General features: G+C 43.6%; 1 protein-coding gene across 1 annotated transcript; it reads right to left on the bottom strand.

The window, feature by feature from the left end:
• Positions 1 to 7,392, bottom strand: vstm4b (V-set and transmembrane domain containing 4b). Its single transcript, XM_024387613.2, has 8 exons — positions 7,227 to 7,392; positions 5,755 to 6,159; positions 3,231 to 3,284; positions 2,929 to 3,033; positions 2,743 to 2,776; positions 2,510 to 2,631; positions 1,743 to 1,807; positions 1 to 1,497 (listed from the first exon to the last, which is right to left on the bottom strand). The coding sequence occupies exons 1-8, from the start codon at positions 7,276 to 7,278 to the stop codon at positions 1,372 to 1,374; spliced, it is 963 nt and encodes a 320-aa protein (XP_024243381.1). The 5' UTR covers positions 7,279 to 7,392; the 3' UTR covers positions 1 to 1,371.
• Between the last annotated feature and the right edge of the window lie 14,130 nt (positions 7,393 to 21,522).

Genomic DNA, 21,522 nt, shown 5'->3' with positions numbered 1-21,522 from the left:
TTAATAACCACTGACCGTGCATATCCGCTCGATGTTTATACAGCACATGATACACACATGATACACACATGATACACACATGATACACACGTGATACATTACATGCACAAACGCTCGTATGTCAATTCAAATGCAAAACAACAACAACATGGGAGCTCCAAATGGATTGGAGCGGAGTGCTGATGAGTCTGGAGGACGGCACTCTCTGCTTGAAACAAACGGCAGAGGAAAAGTGCAGAGTTCAGCGTTCACACATGGTTCTAGTTAGTGGTCCATGCAGTGGCCTCCCATTAAGTCCAATGTGGTTTGGAGGAGACTTTCATTTTTTTTTCACAGTTTAAAAAAGGTTCTCTAAAGTTTCTCTCACCCCCAGGAGGTTTACTTTGAGTCATTGTGTAGATTTGTATCGATAGATTTAGATAGAGTTCGCTGTGGTCAATGTATGTGGGAAGGATTTGGTTTCTCCTGCGTGTGGAATCGTCTCAATGCATAATCCCACTCTGGGGATTATAGATATATAGATCTGCATGTATGATAGGGAGAGAGAGATGGGGGAGGGCATGGTTATGGTGCCTAGATGTCTGGCGTTTCAAGTTCACAGGGGCAGAAAGAAAATCCGGGCGTTTTGCTCGCTTTTCCATGGTTCAATCCAAGGGGTCATTAAACAGCGAAAACAATTCACTAAGCATTTTTACACACACTTATATTCACTGAAAAGTTAAAACCAGAAGACAAATCTCAGCTGTTGAGAGATACCGATATGGCATTTGGTCATTGGCGTAGTTCTTATAAAAACTACAAACAAAACAACCTTCATTAACGATGTGCTATGTAATCTTCAGGTGAGAGGTGTTCACTGGTGCTATATTAACAAGGGAAACCAAACAAGGCCTTTAGTTTGCAGCCTGTTAAATTGCTCCATCACAAGCTGATCACAGCTCTGGGTACAGTGTGTCCCAAGATCCCGTTGACTTTGGCACCAGTTGAAAGCGCTGGCGTGATAGCACAAACTTATCTCCTGAGGGCAGGTGGCTAATTGTTGCCTTTAATGTCAAGCTTTGCAGCTGAATACTGCGGTAATTACATAGCGGAACATGACAGACATCATGCAGATGTTTTCGGGGGATAAGGCATTTGGGTTGAACATTAAAAAACAAAACAAAAAAAAAAAAAAGAATATAAGATGTCTCGTAAAATAAAAAATTCGACATTTTCAAAATAGAAAACACATTTGTATCTCATCTAATTTGGGCTTTGTAAAGAAAAACAACTTCCCACCGTTGAGTGAAATACACAATATGAAACAATAATACTGATCATAAATATAACATGTACATGAGCTACTGCCTAAAGATATTAGTGGTGTGTTTCTCACACTTGCCTCTCCTTAAAGAGGATCTCGGCATATACCGTGCCTGTGCACGAGGCTTTGTTGTCCGGGATAGGCTTGACCAGCTCCAGCTCTGCATAAGTAAGGCTTTCCTCTGCAATCTTCGGCTGCAAGGGACAAGGAGAAAAGGAAGTGTGACCAGACTCGTAAATTGAGTTATTCATGTTGTGTCTATTACAATAGGATTCTGGACAAAAATTACCTTGGGATAGTAGTCACATACACATACCAATAAAATAAAGTACAACTTAAAGTAAAACAACTCGAAGGAATGTTAGATTTCTGGACAGCCCTCTACATAAATAATGTACCTGTTGCCTAACACGTTGTACGTAAGAAGCAGGAAACTTACTAAGACCACTTTCCTCGGCTGCGCCTTTAAAAGTTTGGGTTTTCGGATTTTGTCTGCAATGGGTGCTGTGGAGGAATGAAATGATCATTATGCAGAGAGGGAACACATTGTCTGTGTAACAAGAAACATGTCCCCCCCCCCATCAAACCAAAACCCAGAACCACAATTGTCTCCGTCCACAATGTTTACAAGCCTCTCCTGTCATTGATTAGTGATGGAAGCAGACATCAAAGCAGAGTTGAACATACATACAATGCTTTACGTATAGGCATTCAGACTACTACGAGATGACCTGAACTGCTTGTGAGACAGACAAATCCCTTAAACTCTGCCAAACCTATTTATCTCAAGGGTGAACCAAAATATTATCATCAGGAACAAATGCTACTTAGAATCTGCTGTCTTGCATAATACGTTGACCGTAAACAGTGCACTATTTCTGGAAACAGACTGAAAACTTGCTTCGCTCTTTGGCCAGTTTCTCTATGCCAGCACATACAGTACAGTATAGTGTAGAACCATATATAGACTCAAAAAAGGTACAGCGTGATGGTAGCAAGTAGAAGCAATATCAGGAATCTAATATCAGGAATCAGACACAGTGTTAAGTAAACTCCTCTATGATGGTCACTTTAACCCCATTCCCTCCACATACCCAACGGGTGGGTATGAAGATAGGCTTCTTACGTTCCTAAGAAAACATCCATTTGTGTATATATGGTACAAATGTGATGGGATGTCCTGTGCCAGAGAGGCTGTCCGTTTACCTTTAGCTGGTATCTCTGGTGGTATCTCGGACTGCTCTTTGCTACGTTTCCTCCTGTACCTCCTCTGCTTTTTGGGCAGGGCAGGAGACACACTGACTAGACTGGTCACCGTCTCCCCTGAACTGCAGACAGAGATTTTGACAGCAGAATTAGGCCAGATCAGATTCTGTGTGTAGGCTACCATACTATCTACAGTAAGGCTCACATTGTATTTGGATTGTAAAGAAGCCTACCTGTTCTGAGGGCTCTTGACCAAATGGTAGCTGTCTGTAAGACAATGAGACGAAACGTTGGCGCATGATGGGGAAACACATCCTGCCGTGTCGTCAAAAAACAAGAGTTCGGCTTGCCTTGTCCATTCACTTTAAATGACCTGTCAATGCGGCCCAGACTAGTTATTTCATGGTGTGTTTACTTACCTTTTAACCTCTTCCTCTGGACATATTGGCAGGTCACCACCACGGTGAACATGCACATGCACACCAGTCCCACAGAGCAGATCAGCGCAGCGCACAGGTACATGTCTGGAACACACAAAACCAACCAGATGAGTCATCCTTCGAGTCAGAAGACGTGCTACCCTGAAGACCCGTGTTTCTGTTGTTAGTCACTTGTTTTGACATACCCTTAAAATATCCATGTCCACCCATTTAGGCATGCTTCTTGTGGTTGTGCTATTTTAGTACAAGAACAATGCAGAGCACCAGAGTCATGTTCTTACCTTCAAACAGACTCCACAGACTCTCCTTGGCCTTGGTCACTGGTATGACATGTACTGGAAGGAAACAAGAGAACGTCCATAGTAATCAGTGAGGCTACCGTTCCACCTGATTATACAGTGTACACAGTTTAAAAACCTCTAATTGTAGGCGGGTTGGCGTAGGATGACAGTATCGATGTTGTCCTCTCCTCCAGATTCACTTCTTGAATCACTGGCTCGTGGTAGCTAACACCCACCAAGCCATCCTGAAATACCCCAAACCGCAAGCAGCTGACGACAGCCAGGCTAGCCTCTCCCACCCACAGCAGCCATACTTAGCTTAGCTAGCCGCCAGAGCTAGTGGGCTGAAGCCCGGCTGAGTGTCTGCCTGTCCAGAGGGCTTACCTCTAGAGCATTTACCTCAACGCTAAACCACCAGCACTTGCTTTAGACTGGGCTAACCATATGTATGTCCCACATTCAACTATTTGGAAACATTAGTCTGACATTGATGAGAGGAGGAGACTTGGCTCTGGATTCTCTCTTGTTGTGTTTGCCAAGTATGTGCAGTACTTGCTGTAAATAAAAGGTCACAAACTCTTTCAGCACGTTCCTGTGTCATTCCAGGTAGAGCCACTCTTGGCTACGCCTTTTTTGTTGTTGTTCAAAAATGAAGCGTACAGTGTTGTGGCGCAGAAGACTTCTTTGCCATGAATCAGACAGTGTGACTTGAATGGGACATTAAGCACTGTGCCAGGAGGCCAGCTGCACATGCTGGAATAATATAAAGCTCTAGCACTGCATGCAGCCAAAGAAGTGTCTTTAAAAATGTCATCAATGCCATTTATGGCTCTTTTTGAATGGCATTTGGAAACATTCAACCAAATTCACCCGCTGTTCAATTGATACCATTCACTTGTGCTCCCCCTTTCTTTTTGATAGGTCTCTCGTATGTATCCCCACTTTGACAGCACAGAGCAACACATATTGAATGAATAGCATCCCTAAGACATGGGTCACTTTGGGCTACTTCAGGGTATTAATGAAATTTAGAGAAGAAAAAAAAGAACAAGTGAATACTAGTACGGAGCGATAAATCATACAATCGTCATTACAAACACCTTCAAAACTTCCTTCACTTTCACGTCCTCTTTCTTCACTTCTCTTTGTCCTCTGTTCACCACCCTCTTTCTCACTGTGAGGCCCGTGAAAAAGTAATGGTGGCCTCATTCTCGGAGCTCTGTTTTTACACTTGCCCATATTAAACCCTGACCACGGAGGACCCAGAGTAATAGAGGACCCTGATGCTCCTACACTTCAACACAAACCACATCTGTTTCACCACATACATTTTTAAAAAGGCACAACATCTCCCAGCCCACGCACACGTTGTCCGAATATCTCTGGGTTTATAGGGGTTTACACCAGAAAGAGGCCTTACTTCATGCTGTTTTCAGTTTGTTTTCCCTAAACCATCAAACCCTATGATCTTTTGCGTTGTATACCATAGCCTACCATATTCCTGGATTTTGGGCAGAGTAGGATGTATGGAGTAAGACCAAAGGAATCAAGGCAGGTATTGAGCCAACGTGAAATCAATTAATCAGTGTGCTAGCTTAGAAGTATTAGCTTCCTCCCTCTCTGAGTACATCTGACCTACCCCACCTAAAACCTGGGGCCCCCTGCCTCGCCAACACATGTGACTGTCTGCTTGACAATATACAAACCTGTTGAGCTATAGAAAAGGATCCAATTCGATAGCACCATTGGCGACATTTCAAACTGGCCGTGGAGTGAGGTTATGGCGTGTTCTTATCGCTCTTACATCCGCACTACTACACAGTTGTCTATTCAACCAACAACCTTCGACAACATAGACGCTCTGACGTTGGGGAGCCTCATACTACAACTATCTCTTGTTCTATCACTCTCGAATTCACTCACTTCCTGCCACGATTGTATATGTGTACAATACTTAGGGGAGGGAAACTCCTGGCAGTAGCTAAAGACAGTATCTGTTTGGTGGTGATGGTGCCGGTGTTCCCTTCCCTCTGGTGTTGCTCTAGTCTGTCTGCTCTGGCTCAGACTTGGCCATAACAGACAAATGTCACAGCCGGCACAAATTATTCCATGGAAAACGGAAAAACTGGTTCAATCTGAATTTACTCAAAGCACTGTAGTAATTGCTTAGAAAGTGAAATTGCATCTGCCTCGCTACTGTGCATGCTGCTTAGATCCTTTCACAGAATGTTATGTGCATCGAACTGGCCAAACTGAAGGGCAGACATTGTCTTCAGAGACGAAAATATACTCCATCTTCTCGTTCCAGCATAACAAAGCCCTGCAACCACTAGCTGCCATGTAATTTATTGCTATGAAATACTGCTTCTTCTCAAGCGTGTTCAAAACTATTGAACTCCCTTCCACAATAAAAAAAAAACAGGACCTCTCATTACACAATCTCCTCCTTCTCCTGACTGATGAATCCTAGATTTGGTCAGTTGTCTGTTACTGCACACAGTGCTACACCGAAATCCATAGTTACCTCGGAGCTCGGTGGCGGCCGTGCAGTTTGTTGACGCCTTCCATCGGCTCTGGTGCCTCTTGAACTCCTGCACCCGGCATATGTAGAGTCCTCGGTCCTCCGCTGAGATGTTCATAATGAGCAGGTCGAAAATCCTCCCCTGCTTGACCACTGTCAGTTTCAGCTTAGGCCAGGGGAAGCTCTTTGTATAGTTCCCATAGAACCTGGCCTTTCTCATGTTGACCTTGGCGATGAGGAGCTCTTCGTCGCTGGAAGAATGCTCGGGCCGGAAGGTCCATTTAACCACGGGCAGGCTGCTGGAGCGTCGTCTCTGGGACACCTGGCAGGTCAGGGTGATGTTCTCGCCCTCCTGGGCCACCGTGAAGGGGAATGGGGTGATGGTGGCATTGATGGCCTGGCACACTTCTGAAAGATATAGAACACGCATAAAGAATATGTATAAAGATATAGATGTGACATCAATACCCTTTTGAGCTGAACCCCGTAGGGTTTTGGTTGGTTCATTGTGTGCAAAGGGTATAAGAGCCATCAAGAGCCTAGGCTGGTGTGTGAAGACCTTGAAGGAGTTGGAAGAATAAATGTTGACCTAGATTCATAGATAATCCTTATCTGTTGTTCTGATTTTGATCAACAGTAAGATACACAGTATCTCTTTCCTACTGTATGTATGTCTGTGGGTGAGTCATGTGAAAGTGGTGCTTGACTTAAGTGCAAGTATATGTCCATTTTAAGAGGAAGAAATATTAAGGAATATACTTCAGGGCCTCATTTATTCCATGACAAAAGCAACATCTGTTTTTTTCAACCGAGAGTCATTTCATAATCCTAATTTTCCACTAGCAGTAAGCATATTTCTGTGACACTCAAAGCCATGAAAACACGGTATAAAAAGTACTATTCATTTCTAGACGAAAATTGTATTTTGTTAGATATATTTATTTAGCTAGAGTATTAAGCTGCATCTTATGAAAGAGTCACACAAACTCACAATAAATGGGATAAAAGCAAACTACAAACCTTGCAATGTTCGTTTTCAACAAAAATAAGGGAAACCACCAATATCTCAGTTTACAGTTATTTTTCAACATTGCACAAAAATAAAGACTATATTACACTTGCAGTTGTCCTGTCATAACAACTTATTATTTCACTGCCCACTGATTATTTCTATTCAAACACATGTTATGTAGAATGTTTTTATCAGAACACTCACTCATTTAATAAAAAGTCGACTAGCCCTTCAACAAATATTTTTCAATTTTTTTTTATGTCGTTACCGTAGTGCGTTTCTCTCTCTCTCTCTCTCTCTCTCTCTCTCTTTCTCTCTCTCTCTCTGTCTCTCTGTCTCTCTCTCTCTCTCTCTCTCACCATTTCAAAGTTATTGCCAAATTTCATATCATGACATACTGACCTAAAATCACAAGTTTCCTCTATAGCCCAGTCACCTAAATAGAAATAGAAAGTTGCTTTACCGGCAATGAACACTCTAGTAAGGAGAAGTATGACCACTGAAGAGATCTTCATTTTCCAGACCAGCAGGCTCCATAAAAGGCAGTTCAATGTTTCCCAAAGAACAGAGCCTCAGCTCAGGATCCCTCTCCCCCTTTCTTTTCTTTTTTACGCCATTTGTGTGTAATATGAAACAGGACTTTTTCTGTTTCTGCTTGGAACCACCCCCCTCGCCCCTCCCTCTTTCACACTACCCCACCCCACTTTACTCCTCTGCTTAGCAGAATGTGGGAAATGGAATTTCCTGTGCAGGAGGAAGGAAGGAAGGAGGGAGTGTGTTGGGTGCTTTACTTTCGACGCCGACGTATCACACTTCCAGCTGTGGACTACAGCAGAGCAGACTAGTCTGACCAGTTTTGATACACACACACACACACACACGCATGCACATGCACACGCACAGAGAGACAGATAATGAAGGAGGATAGATCAGCGCTGTCTCTGTCTGTGTAACTAGAGCCCACAGAGAATCTTTGTGCAGGACTTTGTGAGGGCAGCTCTGTTTTGGAAGACAGTCGACTCCTCTCTTAGGGAAAGGCTTTATAGACACACAAGTTTTGTTCACACATTCACCCTCTTCGTTAGATCAAACAGGACTGCATTCATGCTTTCATCATAATAGTTTCTAATATTTGGACTCATATTCTATCCATGCTTGGATTGCTATTTCTTCATCCGATCATCTGAGTTGTGAGTTTGATAGAAAAGGCTGAGCTTGGCAGCATCCCCAGAAACTTTGCAAGTCTGAGAAGACACCATATAGAGCACAGTTACTGTATATTCACTGCTAAAGCACGTCTATGAAGTATACTTATAAATGCATCTGATGTTGGTGTAGTATTCTCTGTTACACACAAACTCTCTCTATTTTCACTAGGGGGGGGGTTATAATTCTTACAGTGGTTTCAGGCTCTCAGCAATTAAGTGTTCAAGTGTTCCTATAAATCTAAGTCTATGTCTGTTCAACGGAAGGCAGTTAGGTCTGAGACTGACGTGGTTGCAGGGTAATTAAAGTAAACCGGCATGTTCACAAGATCCTTCTTGCGCTCAGATGCGAGAGATGCATGGGGGGCTTTGGAGCGCAGAGAAGTGAGTTGTGGAGTGAGAGTTTAGGCAAGCTGCTTTGTTATGGAGTGATCAATACTGCCCCCTTGTGGGAAGTATATTGACAGACGTGTTGGCTGACATTGGCCCCGCCCACCTTGGGGGAAAACAACCTGTGGTTAGTGTGAAATAACATACAGACTATAATAAACAAGTAAAACGTCTTATCTGGGATTAAATGTTTTCTGCATAGACGTGTACTTGGACACCGGGTCCCACAATTTCCCACCCTCCTTTACGCCTAGTAATAGCCTGAAGCTAGGCTTTATTTCCCTACTTGGGAGCATTGCAAACCGTAGATCGTGATTTTTTTTTAACCTGGTTTGATGTACATTGTATGACACAGCAGATTTTCGGCATAGTTTTTAATATCTGTATATAACAAAAAATCTACAAAGTAGTTGGCTCTTTTTCAATGGGGGTCAATGGGGAAGATGGTTTGGTTTCCCCAATTTGTGGGCGTGGTCAAGGGAATTTCTTCTTATGCCCTGAATATTGACTAGAGCAGGCCTGGGCAATTATTTTCCATGGAGGGCCACATTAGAATATATTTTTGCCATCGTGGGCCAGAATCATATTACAGGAATATATATCATGTGTATGACTGTGCTGTTAGATATTTCTACTGTAAATCACATCCAGCTTTGATACTTATTTTACTTTTTTACATGCACAGAAATAAACCACATCTATGTTCTCCTTTTGGTAGGTATTTTCATTATCAAACATGCAATGAACCACATGAGGGGAAATGTACACTGTGTATTCAGCACCACGGACAGAACTCTTGTTAACGGGTATGCACAAGAACACAAGAAAGAGAGAGAGAGAGCTCAACATTAGATTTAAACTACTCAATCAGTGTGAGGAGGAGTGAAGTTTCTGTTGGGCATTGACTAGAGCAGTGAAGTCAGGTATAGTTTCTGACGTCGCTATGTGCAGGATTGTTGAGAGGTGAGAATCAGTCAGAGATGATCTGTGCGTTGACTTGTTATATTTCATCACTGAAGATGTCTGTTCACATACATAGGTTGACTCAGTACAAAACAGTACAAACATCTTCTGAGCTTGACTCCTAATCTTTGGAAAGTTGTGTTCATCGAGAGATGCATAGAACCTCGTCAGTGACATTGTTTTGAATGGTTCTCCAATCACTGCATCAGGCTGAAGATCGATAAGCTCAAGTTGCAGGTCAGTAGGAGCTTTATCCACATTGAAAGTGAAAGAAGAGGAAACCAACAGCATGTCATTTTCCAACACTTTGAAATCCTCAAAACGACAAGAAAACTCACCATTCAAAGCACGCAGCAGCAGCGATGCATACTTCTCCCGCTGGTCATCTGATAGGAAACAGACTAGTAGTGTCGGATGGTGGGTGAGATTGTTGTCATCTGATAGGGAACAGACTAGTAGTTTCAGGAAGGTGGGTGAGATTGTTGTCATCTGATAGGAAACAGACTAGTAGTGTTGGAAGGTGGGTGAGATTGTTGTCATCTGATAGGAAACAGACTAGTAGTGTTGGAAGGTGGATGAGATTGTTGTCATCTGATAGGAAACAGACTAGTAGTGTTGGAAGGTGGGTGAGATTGTTGTCATCTGATAGGAAACAGACTAGTAGTGTCGGAAGGTGGGTGAGATTGTTGTCATCTGATAGGGAACAGACTAGTAGTGTCGGAAGGTGGGTGAGATTGTTGTCATCTGATAGGAAACAGACTAGTAGTGTCGGATGGTGGGTGAGATTGTTGTCATCTGATAGGGAACAGACTAGTAGTTTCAGGAAGGTGGGTGAGATTGTTGTCATCTGATAGGAAACAGACTAGTAGTGTTGGAAGGTGGGTGAGATTGTTGTCATCTGATAGGAAACAGACTAGTAGTGTCGGAAGGTGGGTGAGATTGTTGTCATCTGATAGGGAACAGACTAGTAGTTTCAGGAAGGTGGGTGAGATTGTTGTCATCTGATAGGAAACAGACTAGTAGTGTTGGAAGGTGGGTGAGATTGTTGTCATCTGATAGGAAACAGACTAGTAGTGTCGGAAGGTGGGTGAGATTGTTGTCATCTGATAGGAAACAGACTAGTAGTGTCGGAAGGTGGGTGAGATTGTTGTCATCTGATAGGAAACAGACTAGTAGTGTCGGAAGGTGGGTGAGATTGTTGTCATCTGATAGGAAACAGACTAGTAGTTTCAGGAAGGTGGGTGAGATTGTTGTCATCTGATAGGAAACAGACTAGTAGTGTCAGAAGGTGGGTGAGATTGTTGTCATCTGATAGGAAACAGACTAGTAGTGTCGGAAGGTGGGTGAGATTGTTGTCATCTGATAGGAAACAGACTAGTAGTTTCAGGAAGGTGGGTGAGATTGTTGTCATCTGATAGGAAACAGACTAGTAGTGTCAGAAGGTGGGTGAGATTGTTGCCTTCTACTCGGCAGGTCAGGAAGAGTAATTTTCCCTTGAAGGCTTTGACAAGGCTGTACATCTGATGTGCAAAAAGGCCCTTCCCTTTTAGTTTGGAATTCAATTCATTCATGAGGGCCCTGATGTCCACGGTGAAGATAAAATCAGTCAACCATTCTTTATCTTGCAGTTGAGGGAAATCCACATATGTTCCTCCTTTCATTTGCAAAAACTCAGCAATCCCCCGACTTCAGGTTCCACACCCTTCTCAGTGAGACAAACTGCCTGTGGTTTAAAGATGTTGCTCTCATTCCCACTTTAGTAACAATATCCACAACTTGGCTCATTTTCAAAACACATTTACAGAGCACCTCCTGATGAATAATGCAATGCAGGAAATTAATTATCTGATCTGGGTTCAGCTCAGCTACTTGATCTTGTATCCTTTTCAAAAGGCCAATGTTTTTTTCCTGTCAGGTTTGGGCACCCATCAGTGGTCACGCTGGAGAACTTTTCAAAACTCAGTCCCAGCTTTGCCACACACTTATTAACCGCCAATAAATGGGGTTAAACCTCGGGAGAATATCAACAACTGCCCCGTGTCACGTGCATCACTGCTCTCATCCAGGGCCACGGGGAAATAGGTGAAATCCTTGACCTTGTATTTCAACTGTTGTACTATATTCCCTGCGAGGTCCTCAACACACCCTGTCAATGTTTGTCTTGACAGGGAAACATTTTCAAACAGCTCTTTCTTGTCTGGGCAAAGTATTGCTGCAGAGTCAATTAAAAATGATTTAATGAACTCGCCCCCGGGGCGAATGGCTTGCTAATGTTTAGCAATTTTGTGGGACAGTACATAGCTAGCTCTCGCAATTCCGTTGTTTGCTGAATGCAGTTTTGTGAAAAGTCCTTGCTGCTTTTGCAACTGAGAAAGCAACTCTTTCGATGCACTTGCCTTCTGCTCAGAAGACATATTCCTATATTTCATCTGGAAGTGCTGTCTTTGCACACTAAGCACATAGCGTTCCCTGATACGTCAATAAAGAAATATTTCGATGTCCACTCTTGCTGGAACACCCTACGCTCATGGTCTACTTTCCTTTTCTTTGACATTTTTGAAAAATGCATTTTTGAGCAAATTTCTAGCTAGCTACTATTTGTAACTGTGACGTGTGTGTGGGAGCCTGTCAGTCACTGTCTGTCCTCATGCAGATGTTATTTATTACATGCCTTCAAAATAAATGTCCCCCAAGCGGTGGGAGTTAAAGCATTATACAAAGGCGAGTATTCACAGGACTTTTAATTTGAATAACAACTATGTTTTATTTTTTTTTACCATCGCAAATTCTTTATGTGATCTAAGCATGATTCCACGGGCCGCATGTAGTCCAGGCCTTTGCCCAGGCCTGGACTACAGTATACTGTATAGCTATCCTTCACCACAGGCAGACCAAACACTAATGTCTAGACTCCACTTTCACATGTTTATAGACACTTCCAACTCAAACATCATGCAATTGTTATTTACATTTCCATGCCCAAAACATTTCCATTTATCTTCAGAATTCTTTGGTATCCTTGTCACTTCATCCATCGCTTACTCTTCTTAAGTCCTTCATGTCCACAAAAGCAGTTCTATTTAGCAAAGGGAACAAAACCATACATTGTAAGTTTAGTACAAATTTGTTGTATATCGATACCACAATCATGTCCGATTTGTTTGTTTGTTATGACAACACCGAAGGACTACTTATTTCCAAGTAGTCCACTTACTGATGAGATGGGTTTTTTACGGATTCCTCTAAAAAAGAAAGGGAAAAAATGAATACTTTTCAGTTTCACAAATGTCATGAATTCATATTCATTGTAGAAACGTGGAAAAGTATACAGGTATGCTACTCTGCTTGTGCACTTACCTGAAGCTTCGATATCAAGCATGTGTTTTTTTATAATGTAGAGCTTGCTGCCAATAAAGCATATGGCAAAGAAGAGCCCAATTCCTGCTCCAATCAAAGCATACGTAGCATCTAAGAAACCAAAACACAAAGAATAAGCCACCAACAAGCCACCAACAGCCTGTTGTGAAAGCAGCAATAGACAGTACATATCCAGTTCCCTGTTTTTGCTCAATAGGCCAGTTCACACGTGAGAATTGTTTGATGCAATCTGTTGCAATGTGTTTACTCGTTCCTCAGGCTGATGAAACATAGGTCCAGTCATGTCCCCACCCACTGGGCACAGATGTCAATTCAACGTCTATTCCACGTGGTTTAATGTCATTTTGTTGAAATGACGTGGAAACAGCGCTGATTGAACCAGTGTGTGCCCAGTTGGCAGTCTCTGTCTGGATCTGTGTTGACTTGAAATATTGCAGTTGCATTAGTTAAGCTTGGAATGGAATTGTAGGCCTTGGATTGTAATAAGTGTGTGGCTTGGTTGACATGTCCGTGTTCGAGCTGCATCAGTCACTTACAGAAGGAGCTTAAGTACATTTTCTCAACTGACAGTCTAGTGAAAGTCAAAGGACTCAATAGCGTTATAGGTATGAGGACTTTGAGGTAGCAACATATTTCATAACGACTTCCTTTTTTTACCTGGTTCATCATTGCTTTCCAGGTCATTTCCTCTCACATGTGTGAACATGCATTCTGAAACACAGGGATCATCTTTGTTATAGAACAAGTTAATGCACTTCTCTAATATCTGTCTTAGACGGTCACCACAACTTCCTGCAAGTATGAAACTGATCTTTGAAAATAGGACGCTCGTGTCGACAAGACAGATTAGACCAGTGAATTTGCGCCCGAGATGAAACAGAGCAGAGAAACGCTTGCACTGCATGCGTCTTTGTAGCTTGAAACACAATGATGTCTGTAGTAGTAGGTAGCTTAGAAGGTTAAAGTGTTGGTCCAGTAACCAACATGTCGCCGGGTCGAATCCCCAAGCCAACTAGGTAAAAAATGTGTTGACGTGCCCTTGAGCAAGGCACTTAACACTAATTACTCTGGATAAGAGTATCTGCTAAATTACAATTAAGTAGTGGTGGCACTTAAAAGTTCAACTGTTATATTTAACTCCAATATTTGATCAAATTCTTATCACAAAAATAATGAATATATCTAATCAACCGCTAACTGCTTCAAGATCTCTCAACACATACACTATATATAGAAAAGTATGTGGACACACCTTCAAATGAGTGGATTTGGCTTTCATCCACACCCGTTGCTGGCATGTGTATAACATCAAGAACACAGCCATGCAATCTCCATAGATAAACATTGGCATTAAAATGGCCTTACTGAAGAGCTCAGTGAAGTCATAGGATGCCACCTTTCCAACAAGTCAGTTCGTAACAATTATGCCCTTCTAGAGCTGCCCCGGTCAGCTGTAAGTGCTGTTATTATGAAGTGGAAACATCTAGGAGCAACAACGGCTCAGCCGTGGAGTGGTAGGCTACACAAGCTCACAGAAAGGGACCACCGAGTGCTGAAGTGCATAGAACGTAAAAATCGTGTTTCCTCGGTTGCAACACTCACTACTGAGTTCCAAACTGCCTCTGGAAGCAACATCAGCACAATAACTGTACGTCGGGAGCTTCATGAAATGGGTTTCCGTGGCCGAGCAGCTGCTCACAAGCCTAAGATCACCCTGCGAAATGCCAAGCATCGGCTGGAGTGGTGTAAAGCTCTCCACCATTGGACTCTGGAACAGTGGAATTGCGTTCTCTGGAGTGATTAATCACGCTTCACCACCTAGCAGTCTGATGGATGAAACTGGGTTTAGCGGATTCCAGGAGCACGCTACCTGCCCGACTGCATAGTGCCAATTGTAAAGTTCGGTGGAGGAGGAATAATGGTCTGGGGCTGTTTTTCATGGTTCAGACTAGGCCCCTTAGTTCCAGTGAAGGGAAATGTATAAACAGAGCTCACATGTCTAATTTAGAGCCTTGTTGAGGCTGAATCTGTTGACAGCTTGTGATTGCCAGATAGAGTGAACAATAATGTGGCAACATGGGGCACATGACAATACCCCACCACCCAACACAGACCCAACGCTGTCATGGTCACACCACTAGCACTGGGAGACTGGATAGTCAATATTGCACACAGCAGACTCTCCTTGGTCACATTCTATTGGCAGCCATGAGAGGACCAAGACCTCTGACATAACATGCTCACTGTAGCTGAGAGTAGTGGTACTTAACGCGCATGGAAAGTGCCTGTCGTAGATCGACCATTACCACAAGGCAACAAAGCCTTGTTTAAAAACACTCTCGGAGCTTGACCAGGCAATGCACGGCTCATGAATTATGGAAGGCAATCGCATTATGAAGATATTTGCTATCAATCTGAGAGTGGTGGTTAGTTGATTCTCTCTGCTCAAAAGACAAGTCAATGCAAGAAGTGTCTGTTGCAAATCGAACAGAACAACAACCAGGCTGTTTTAAAAGCACTCTCCAACCTTGATCATTCAGGCTAATTTACTCAAAAAATATTCAAGACACCCATATTAAAGTTATTTGCTATTAATAAATTATGCAAATACGGTTTTCCAGTTTTTGAATCATATCATTTTTTTCTTAATTTTAGAATATGTTTTTTCAGTGATTCGAAATACAATCTTACAGTATTTAAATATAAAGGAGTCATATACAGGACTCACCAATTGTAAAAACAAGTGTGATGACAGACAAACATCGACCGCTAGGAAGCATCTTCGTCTCAATTGTCTTTCTTTACCATTTTCTCTTGTTCATTCTGATAGCTGCTTGGAAGGCGCTGTCACACTGAAAAATAAGCATTTCCTGTATCTGGCTCAGAACGTGGTTGATGATGAGATGAGATAATACGCCTGCAGCTCAGCACATCTTTTCGCAACCAATTATAATCACTTGGACTAAGTATTTGAGTGTAAGCCGGTGTTTGAATGTCAGGATATGGCAGTCTGTTTCTGTTTGTCTTTCTCTTTCCAAACAAGGCACGGTGGGGTTTCAAGTTTCAACGTTTATTCGCCACGAGCACTGGATACAACAGGTTTAAAACAGTAGAGTAAAATTCTTACCCTGTGAACTCTTTCCCAACAATGCAGTGATCGTAATAATATGAATAATATTGTTAAGAATAGAAAATGTAACAACACACAAACATAGAAAGGGAAAGTGGGATATCTAGTCAGTTGTACAACCGAATGCATTCAACTGAAATGTGTCTTCTGCATTTAACCCCTCTCTGAATCAGAGAGGTGCGTGGGTCTGCCTTAATCGACATCCACATCATCGGCGCCCTGGTAGAAAAAGTAACTGGTAGCAGGAATACATAAATGCTCACGGTGATATACCAATGGCAGGATAAACAGATAAATACCATTGGCAAATCAATAACAATGGACAGCAGTGAAATGGAGTAATACATCTAATCAATAATCATTTTTAGCAACAGCGTAGGTTGTGCCTGAGTGGGTAGAGACCTGTGGATGGGCATAGAGTCCGTGGGGGGGGCTGTAGTTGTTAGCAGTCTTATGGCCAGGGGATAGAAGCTGTTTCAGAGTCTGTTTGTCTGAGCCTTGATGCACTGGTACCTGCAGGGCGGGAGCATGGAGGACAGCTCCCTTCTGGGTCTCCAAAACAAGCTCAAATCAACCCTCACCCTCTAGTTTTCCACATCAACCAGTTACGTGATTAAAACTGGGAAGTGGATTTCTGGGTCAACGCATTCATTTGAGTCAATGAACTGTTATCAGAGATCTACTAACCTAAGAACCTGCCAGTGCATCTCTGAAACCCAATTAGTTTCAGTAGCCTAAGCATTAGGCTTGACCCAGAGGTTCACTTAATTTATGCTCGATACTGGCAAGTTTGTTTTGAAATATGATGCTGCATATGATTATGAAAATACAGGAGATGATCTTGTTTGTTATTCTTGGCTAGCATGTAATGTGTGATGCAAGACCTTGACAGAGCTCCCAGCTGCATGTTATGTAACAAAGCAGTCAATGCAGGGTCATAGGGTCATGTTGGCCAACGGATCATCAAGTTACACCTTGACATCTGTTGTGAAATAACGTTGGTTCATACTGGTGTGGTGCACAGGAGGTTGGTGGCACCTTAATTAGGGAAGACGGGCTCTTGGAAATGTCTGCAGCACAATGAGTGGAATGGTGTCCCATGTGTTTGATCACATTTTGTTCGCTCTTGTCACGTTCTGACCATAGTTCTTTTGTGTTTTCTTTGTTTTAGTGTTGGTCAGGACGTGAGCTGGGTCAAGTCTTGCCATAGTTTTTTAAGCAGATGTTAGTCAAAACTGTAACATTCGCCACGTCCTTTCAATGTAATTACGTTGAAACGACGTGGAATAGACGTTCCTCTAGGAACTGGACTGCAGATGTTAGGTTTTGTAGGTCTGGGGGACAGAGGAAGGGATAGTCATTATAAAAATACAAAAATGATGTCACATGGAGTGAGTCCATGTAACTTATTATGTGATTTGTTAAACCACATTTTACTCCTGAACAAATTTAGGCTTGCCTAAGCAGCGGGGGTGAATACTTAGCCAATCTCTATATTTTTGTTATTTAATTTAATTTGTAAACATTTGTATCATTTTCGTTTCACTTTGACATTATGGAGAATTTTGTGTAGATCAACGACAAGAAAAATCACAATTAAATCTATTTTAATCCCACGTTGTAACGCAACACAATGTGATACGTCCAAAGTAGGTGAATACTGTTGATACCCACTGTAGCTGATATGGTCTGGCATAAACACAAATTAGGCTGTTAGTAGGTTAGTTCATCACTAATTTATCTATCACATGCATAGGCCTAAAGAGTCTATTTTGAGCCGGAATGCCACCTGTTGCGCAGCAAGAGCGCACAGCTCATCAAACATCCCTATTACCCTATAAAAGGTCAGACGCAGCATCTGGGAGTCATTAAAAAAAACACATCCTCTTCCTCGCTCAATGCAAGGAGGGTGGTGTGGTGAAATAACTAACTCATACTTTCAGAGAACCGGGGTTACGATGGTAACCTAAAGTTCTCTTTCAAATATTAGTTTCAGTATTTCTCTTATGGGATAGACTGACTCCTTTTTTTTGCCAGGCAAGCTTATCCTGACAACTGACTGCCCCGTGCGATTTATCACACAAATGGGCGCTGCCCCTCAGAAGATCTGGGGTCGTTGCAGTGAGAAGCCCAACTCGCTGCTGACCAAATATCTTGGATAGATTATGCCCTTAAATAAAGCCCAGGACATAACCATTCCTCTAGATGAATGAACCTGTAGGCCAGCAGGAGACTTGTGTAGGGCAAAGTGATAGCCCCCACTTTCCAGCAGAAGAGGCATTGTTCAGTGAGACCTTTACCAGTGTAAGGTTTTCCCCAGGCGAACAATTGAACACATTATCTCAACCCTTTAGTCATGTCCATTTAGATATGCAGAGTGCGTATTGGACACAAACATATGCGACTGTTGATGTTCCCGGAGAGAAAAATGGTGGGGGATGAAAAGCTATCAGCTCAAGGGGAACTCACATCAAAGATGGCTTAACAACCTTAGGGATAAAGGCAGGGTTAGGCCGCAATGATACCCTAACTGTGCACATGGCGAGTGCAGTGAGAGTGAGTGAATGCCTCTTACATACTTGGCGGAGGCCATTGCAAGTAATGGCGCTGTCTTAAATGAAAGCATCTTAAGATCCACCTGATCCAAGGGCTCAAAAGGCTTTTGGCATAGTATCCAAAACAACTGGTAAGGGCCATGACGGGGCAAGCTGTTTGGACACCGGACGCTAAAGACGTACACCTTCATAAAACAGGCGACAAGGGGGTGTTTGCCGTGCTGTCGTGCTCCCAAAACCCACATGACAAGCCGAAATAGCTGCCAGATACACCTTAATAGTAGAAAAGGCCTTTCCTTTGTCTAATATTTCCTGTAGAAACAACAGGATTATCGGGACAGAGCACCGGAATTACTCTGCCTGTGACTTAGTGCACCATTCCTCAAACACACGTGATTTACAATCATAAATTGACCTGGTGGATGAGGCTCTAGCACTCTGAATATTCTAAATGACATTTTGGGGAATCCCCGCAGTGTACAAATTGAACCATTCACGGGCCAAGCCTAGAGTGCCAACCGTTCCGGGTGGGTGGCACAGTAGGTTAAGACCCAGAGGGAGGGTCCACGGTTGACTGCATAGTAGTAGAATGATCTCAGCTAGCCAGTGTTTCTCTGGCCAATGCGGCGCTATTAGTATGAGAGAGACCCTTCTCCTGCACCCTGGCTAGGGTGGGGGATATCAGGGCCAGTTGTGGGGATGCATAAAGGACGACTCGTGGCCAATAGTACGCCAACACGCCCACTCCCATTGTTGCATCCCAATCCCTCAGGGAAATAAACAGTGGACACAGTTTATTCTCCATCGATGCATAAAGATCCACTGCTGGAATGCCGACGTGCATTCAAACCTGATTGGGTACCTCTGGGTGGAGCTTCCACTACCCATATAGAGGGTTTCCCCTGAAGAGTAAATCTACCCCCAGATTCAGCACTCCCGGTACATGACTAGCTCTCAGTGACTGGGGATACACACTGCTCTACACAATCAGTCTGTGTGCCAGTGTGTGTGTCAGTGAGGGGATCGCAGTCCCTCTTATCTGTTTATGTGAGCCACAACAGTGGTATTGTCTAATCTGACTAGAACATGACGAGAAACAACTTTAATGCTAGGGACACTGCAAACCTTTCAAGGCTGTTTATGTGAGTAGAACGGAGATGGGGTTCCCACAGAGATGTGTCCGTTGTGACTACTTTTCTAGCTAAAACAGTGCCCATCTGGACACCCTGTGAGTGAAGTGCTACCATGCAATCTATGGAGATTTGTACACAATGATGTCTGTGACATGTTGGGCTCAGAGCTAGAGAAGAGACCCAGTGTTGGAACCCTCCCTCATGTTCAAGCGTCCTAATGAAATGACTACTAAAGCCGGTGCCATCAAACCTAGCAGCCGTAGGCATGTTTTTAAAGAGACCAGGTTCCCTCTGTGAAAACAGTGCTAGGCAATTCTGGAATGTTCTTAAATACGTTCTGCTGAGAGGCGAGCTTTGAATGATACTGAATCTAAGTTTAGACCTAGGAAATAAATTGTCTTCTTGGGAATCAGAACGGTCTTTACTGTGTTAATTCTGAAACCTAGAAATGTCAGGTGTTCCAAGAGCAGCTGACTGTGTTCTAAGACATCCTGTCTCGATTGAGCGCACAGCAGCCAATTGTCTATTACTAGGGCTATGGCTGCCTCAGTACACTTCGTAAAAACCTGATTGACAGCGAGAGGCCGAAAAGGAAATAACTGCTTGAAAAGTGAATCTGAGAAATGTCCTGTTAGGAGGGTATTTTGAGATGTGAAAGTAAACGTTCCTCAGGTCGACGGATACGAACCAATCGCCTTGGTGCGTAACAGAGCAGTGTGTGTCAACATTCGGAATGTGTACTTTCTCACGTGCCTGTTCAAAGCACGTAGATCTAGGATTCGGGCGTATGCCGCCCCCCTTTTTTGGAACCAGGAAAAGCCGAGTAAAAACAGCAATGGCGTTGCTCAGGAGAAACACTTCTTACTGCCCCTTTCCCCTATTTGCGATGTGATTTCTTCCCGGAAGCCACACACTGATTTCCTCTGAGCCTGAGTATGTATGATTCACTTGAATCGAGGCGGGGTGACAACGAATTGCAGTCTGCATCCCATGTCTATTGTGCCCTGCACCCAGTTTGACACTGCATATACCTGGCTTCCCCCCTCTGTTGGAGGGAGGGTGTACTACAATCCACGATGTACTGCGCATGCGCGGCTAGCCCGCACCGAAAGAGTGCTTATGTGGCCTATCACCACCAGAAGGAGTGGTAGCTTCCTCTGGTGGAGATATAGGGAGGTCGGTACCCTGTTTGTTTTGATTTTGTGAGAAACAAAATGTCTGACTACACCTTTGGCCTGTAGCCTGGTTTTGCTTGTGGTATCATTTTTAATGTGAACTGACATTGTCTCTTCTCCTCTTTGGGCTGTACTCTGTGACCACTGACTTGGGTTCAGTACGCAGAAAAGAACACTGAGGTGCCTGGGAACCTGCACCCTGGAACAGGATTGGCAGAAGAGATAGAACGGCACTCGGAGGAGGCCGTTCTCGCCTCTCTGGCAATGGGGACACTGCCAGGCCATCAGTTTCTTCCTCCTTACCCCCTGGGTGGGGTTAGAGGCCGAATGGCTCCTTGGGACCATGGCTGGGAAGGGAGGCTTCTTAGACCAGGAGCCTTTAGGGTCTGAGGTTCTCTGCTTCCTTGGGCTCGCAGCCTGGGGGCCTGGGCATTTTAAATGTTGAGAGGGGTCGACCTGCTGCAGCCTGGGCGAAGAGCTGGAGGGCTTCACCCTCCCTCTTCCCCTCCCCGCACTGTTTTGGTATCATCTCGAAGGTGGGACCTAAAAGGCCTTTTGGGTCTACCGCAGCATCCAGGGTGTTCAGCTTCTCAATGTCAGACACTGTGGGAGATGCTTTTGTCGCCATAGCTGGGATGCTATGTTTTAGCTGTCAGAAAATCTAGTGTGGTAGACGAGTCAGGTAGCTAGTGATTAGTGGGTTATCCTTGACGGTGGTTAGCGCGCACTGCGCCCGGCTGGCGCTGCAGTACAGCGCCCTTAACCACTGCGCCACCCGGGAGGCCCCTTCTTTCCATTTTCTAATAATGGATTTAACGGTGCTCCGTGGG

This window comes from Oncorhynchus tshawytscha, linkage group LG25 (genome assembly GCF_018296145.1).
Source record: "Oncorhynchus tshawytscha isolate Ot180627B linkage group LG25, Otsh_v2.0, whole genome shotgun sequence".
Taxonomy (NCBI): Eukaryota; Metazoa; Chordata; class Actinopteri; order Salmoniformes; family Salmonidae; genus Oncorhynchus; species Oncorhynchus tshawytscha.
Note: the sequence above shows the minus strand (reverse complement) of the source record. Positions and strands in the feature narration are given on the sequence as shown.

Excerpts from the sequence above, each read along its gene's own strand:
- vstm4b (XM_024387613.2), bottom strand. The coding sequence starts at position 7,278 with ATGAAGATCTCTTCAGTGGTCATACTTCTCCTTACTAGAGTGTTCATT. Across the intron at positions 2,777-2,928 it reads CCAGAGGAAGAGGTTAAAAG|ACAGCTACCATTTGGTCAAG; the intron begins GTAAGTAAACAC and ends ATTGTCTTACAG. Across the intron at positions 2,632-2,742 it reads GTCAAGAGCCCTCAGAACAG|TTCAGGGGAGACGGTGACCA; the intron begins GTAGGCTTCTTT and ends CTCTGTCTGCAG.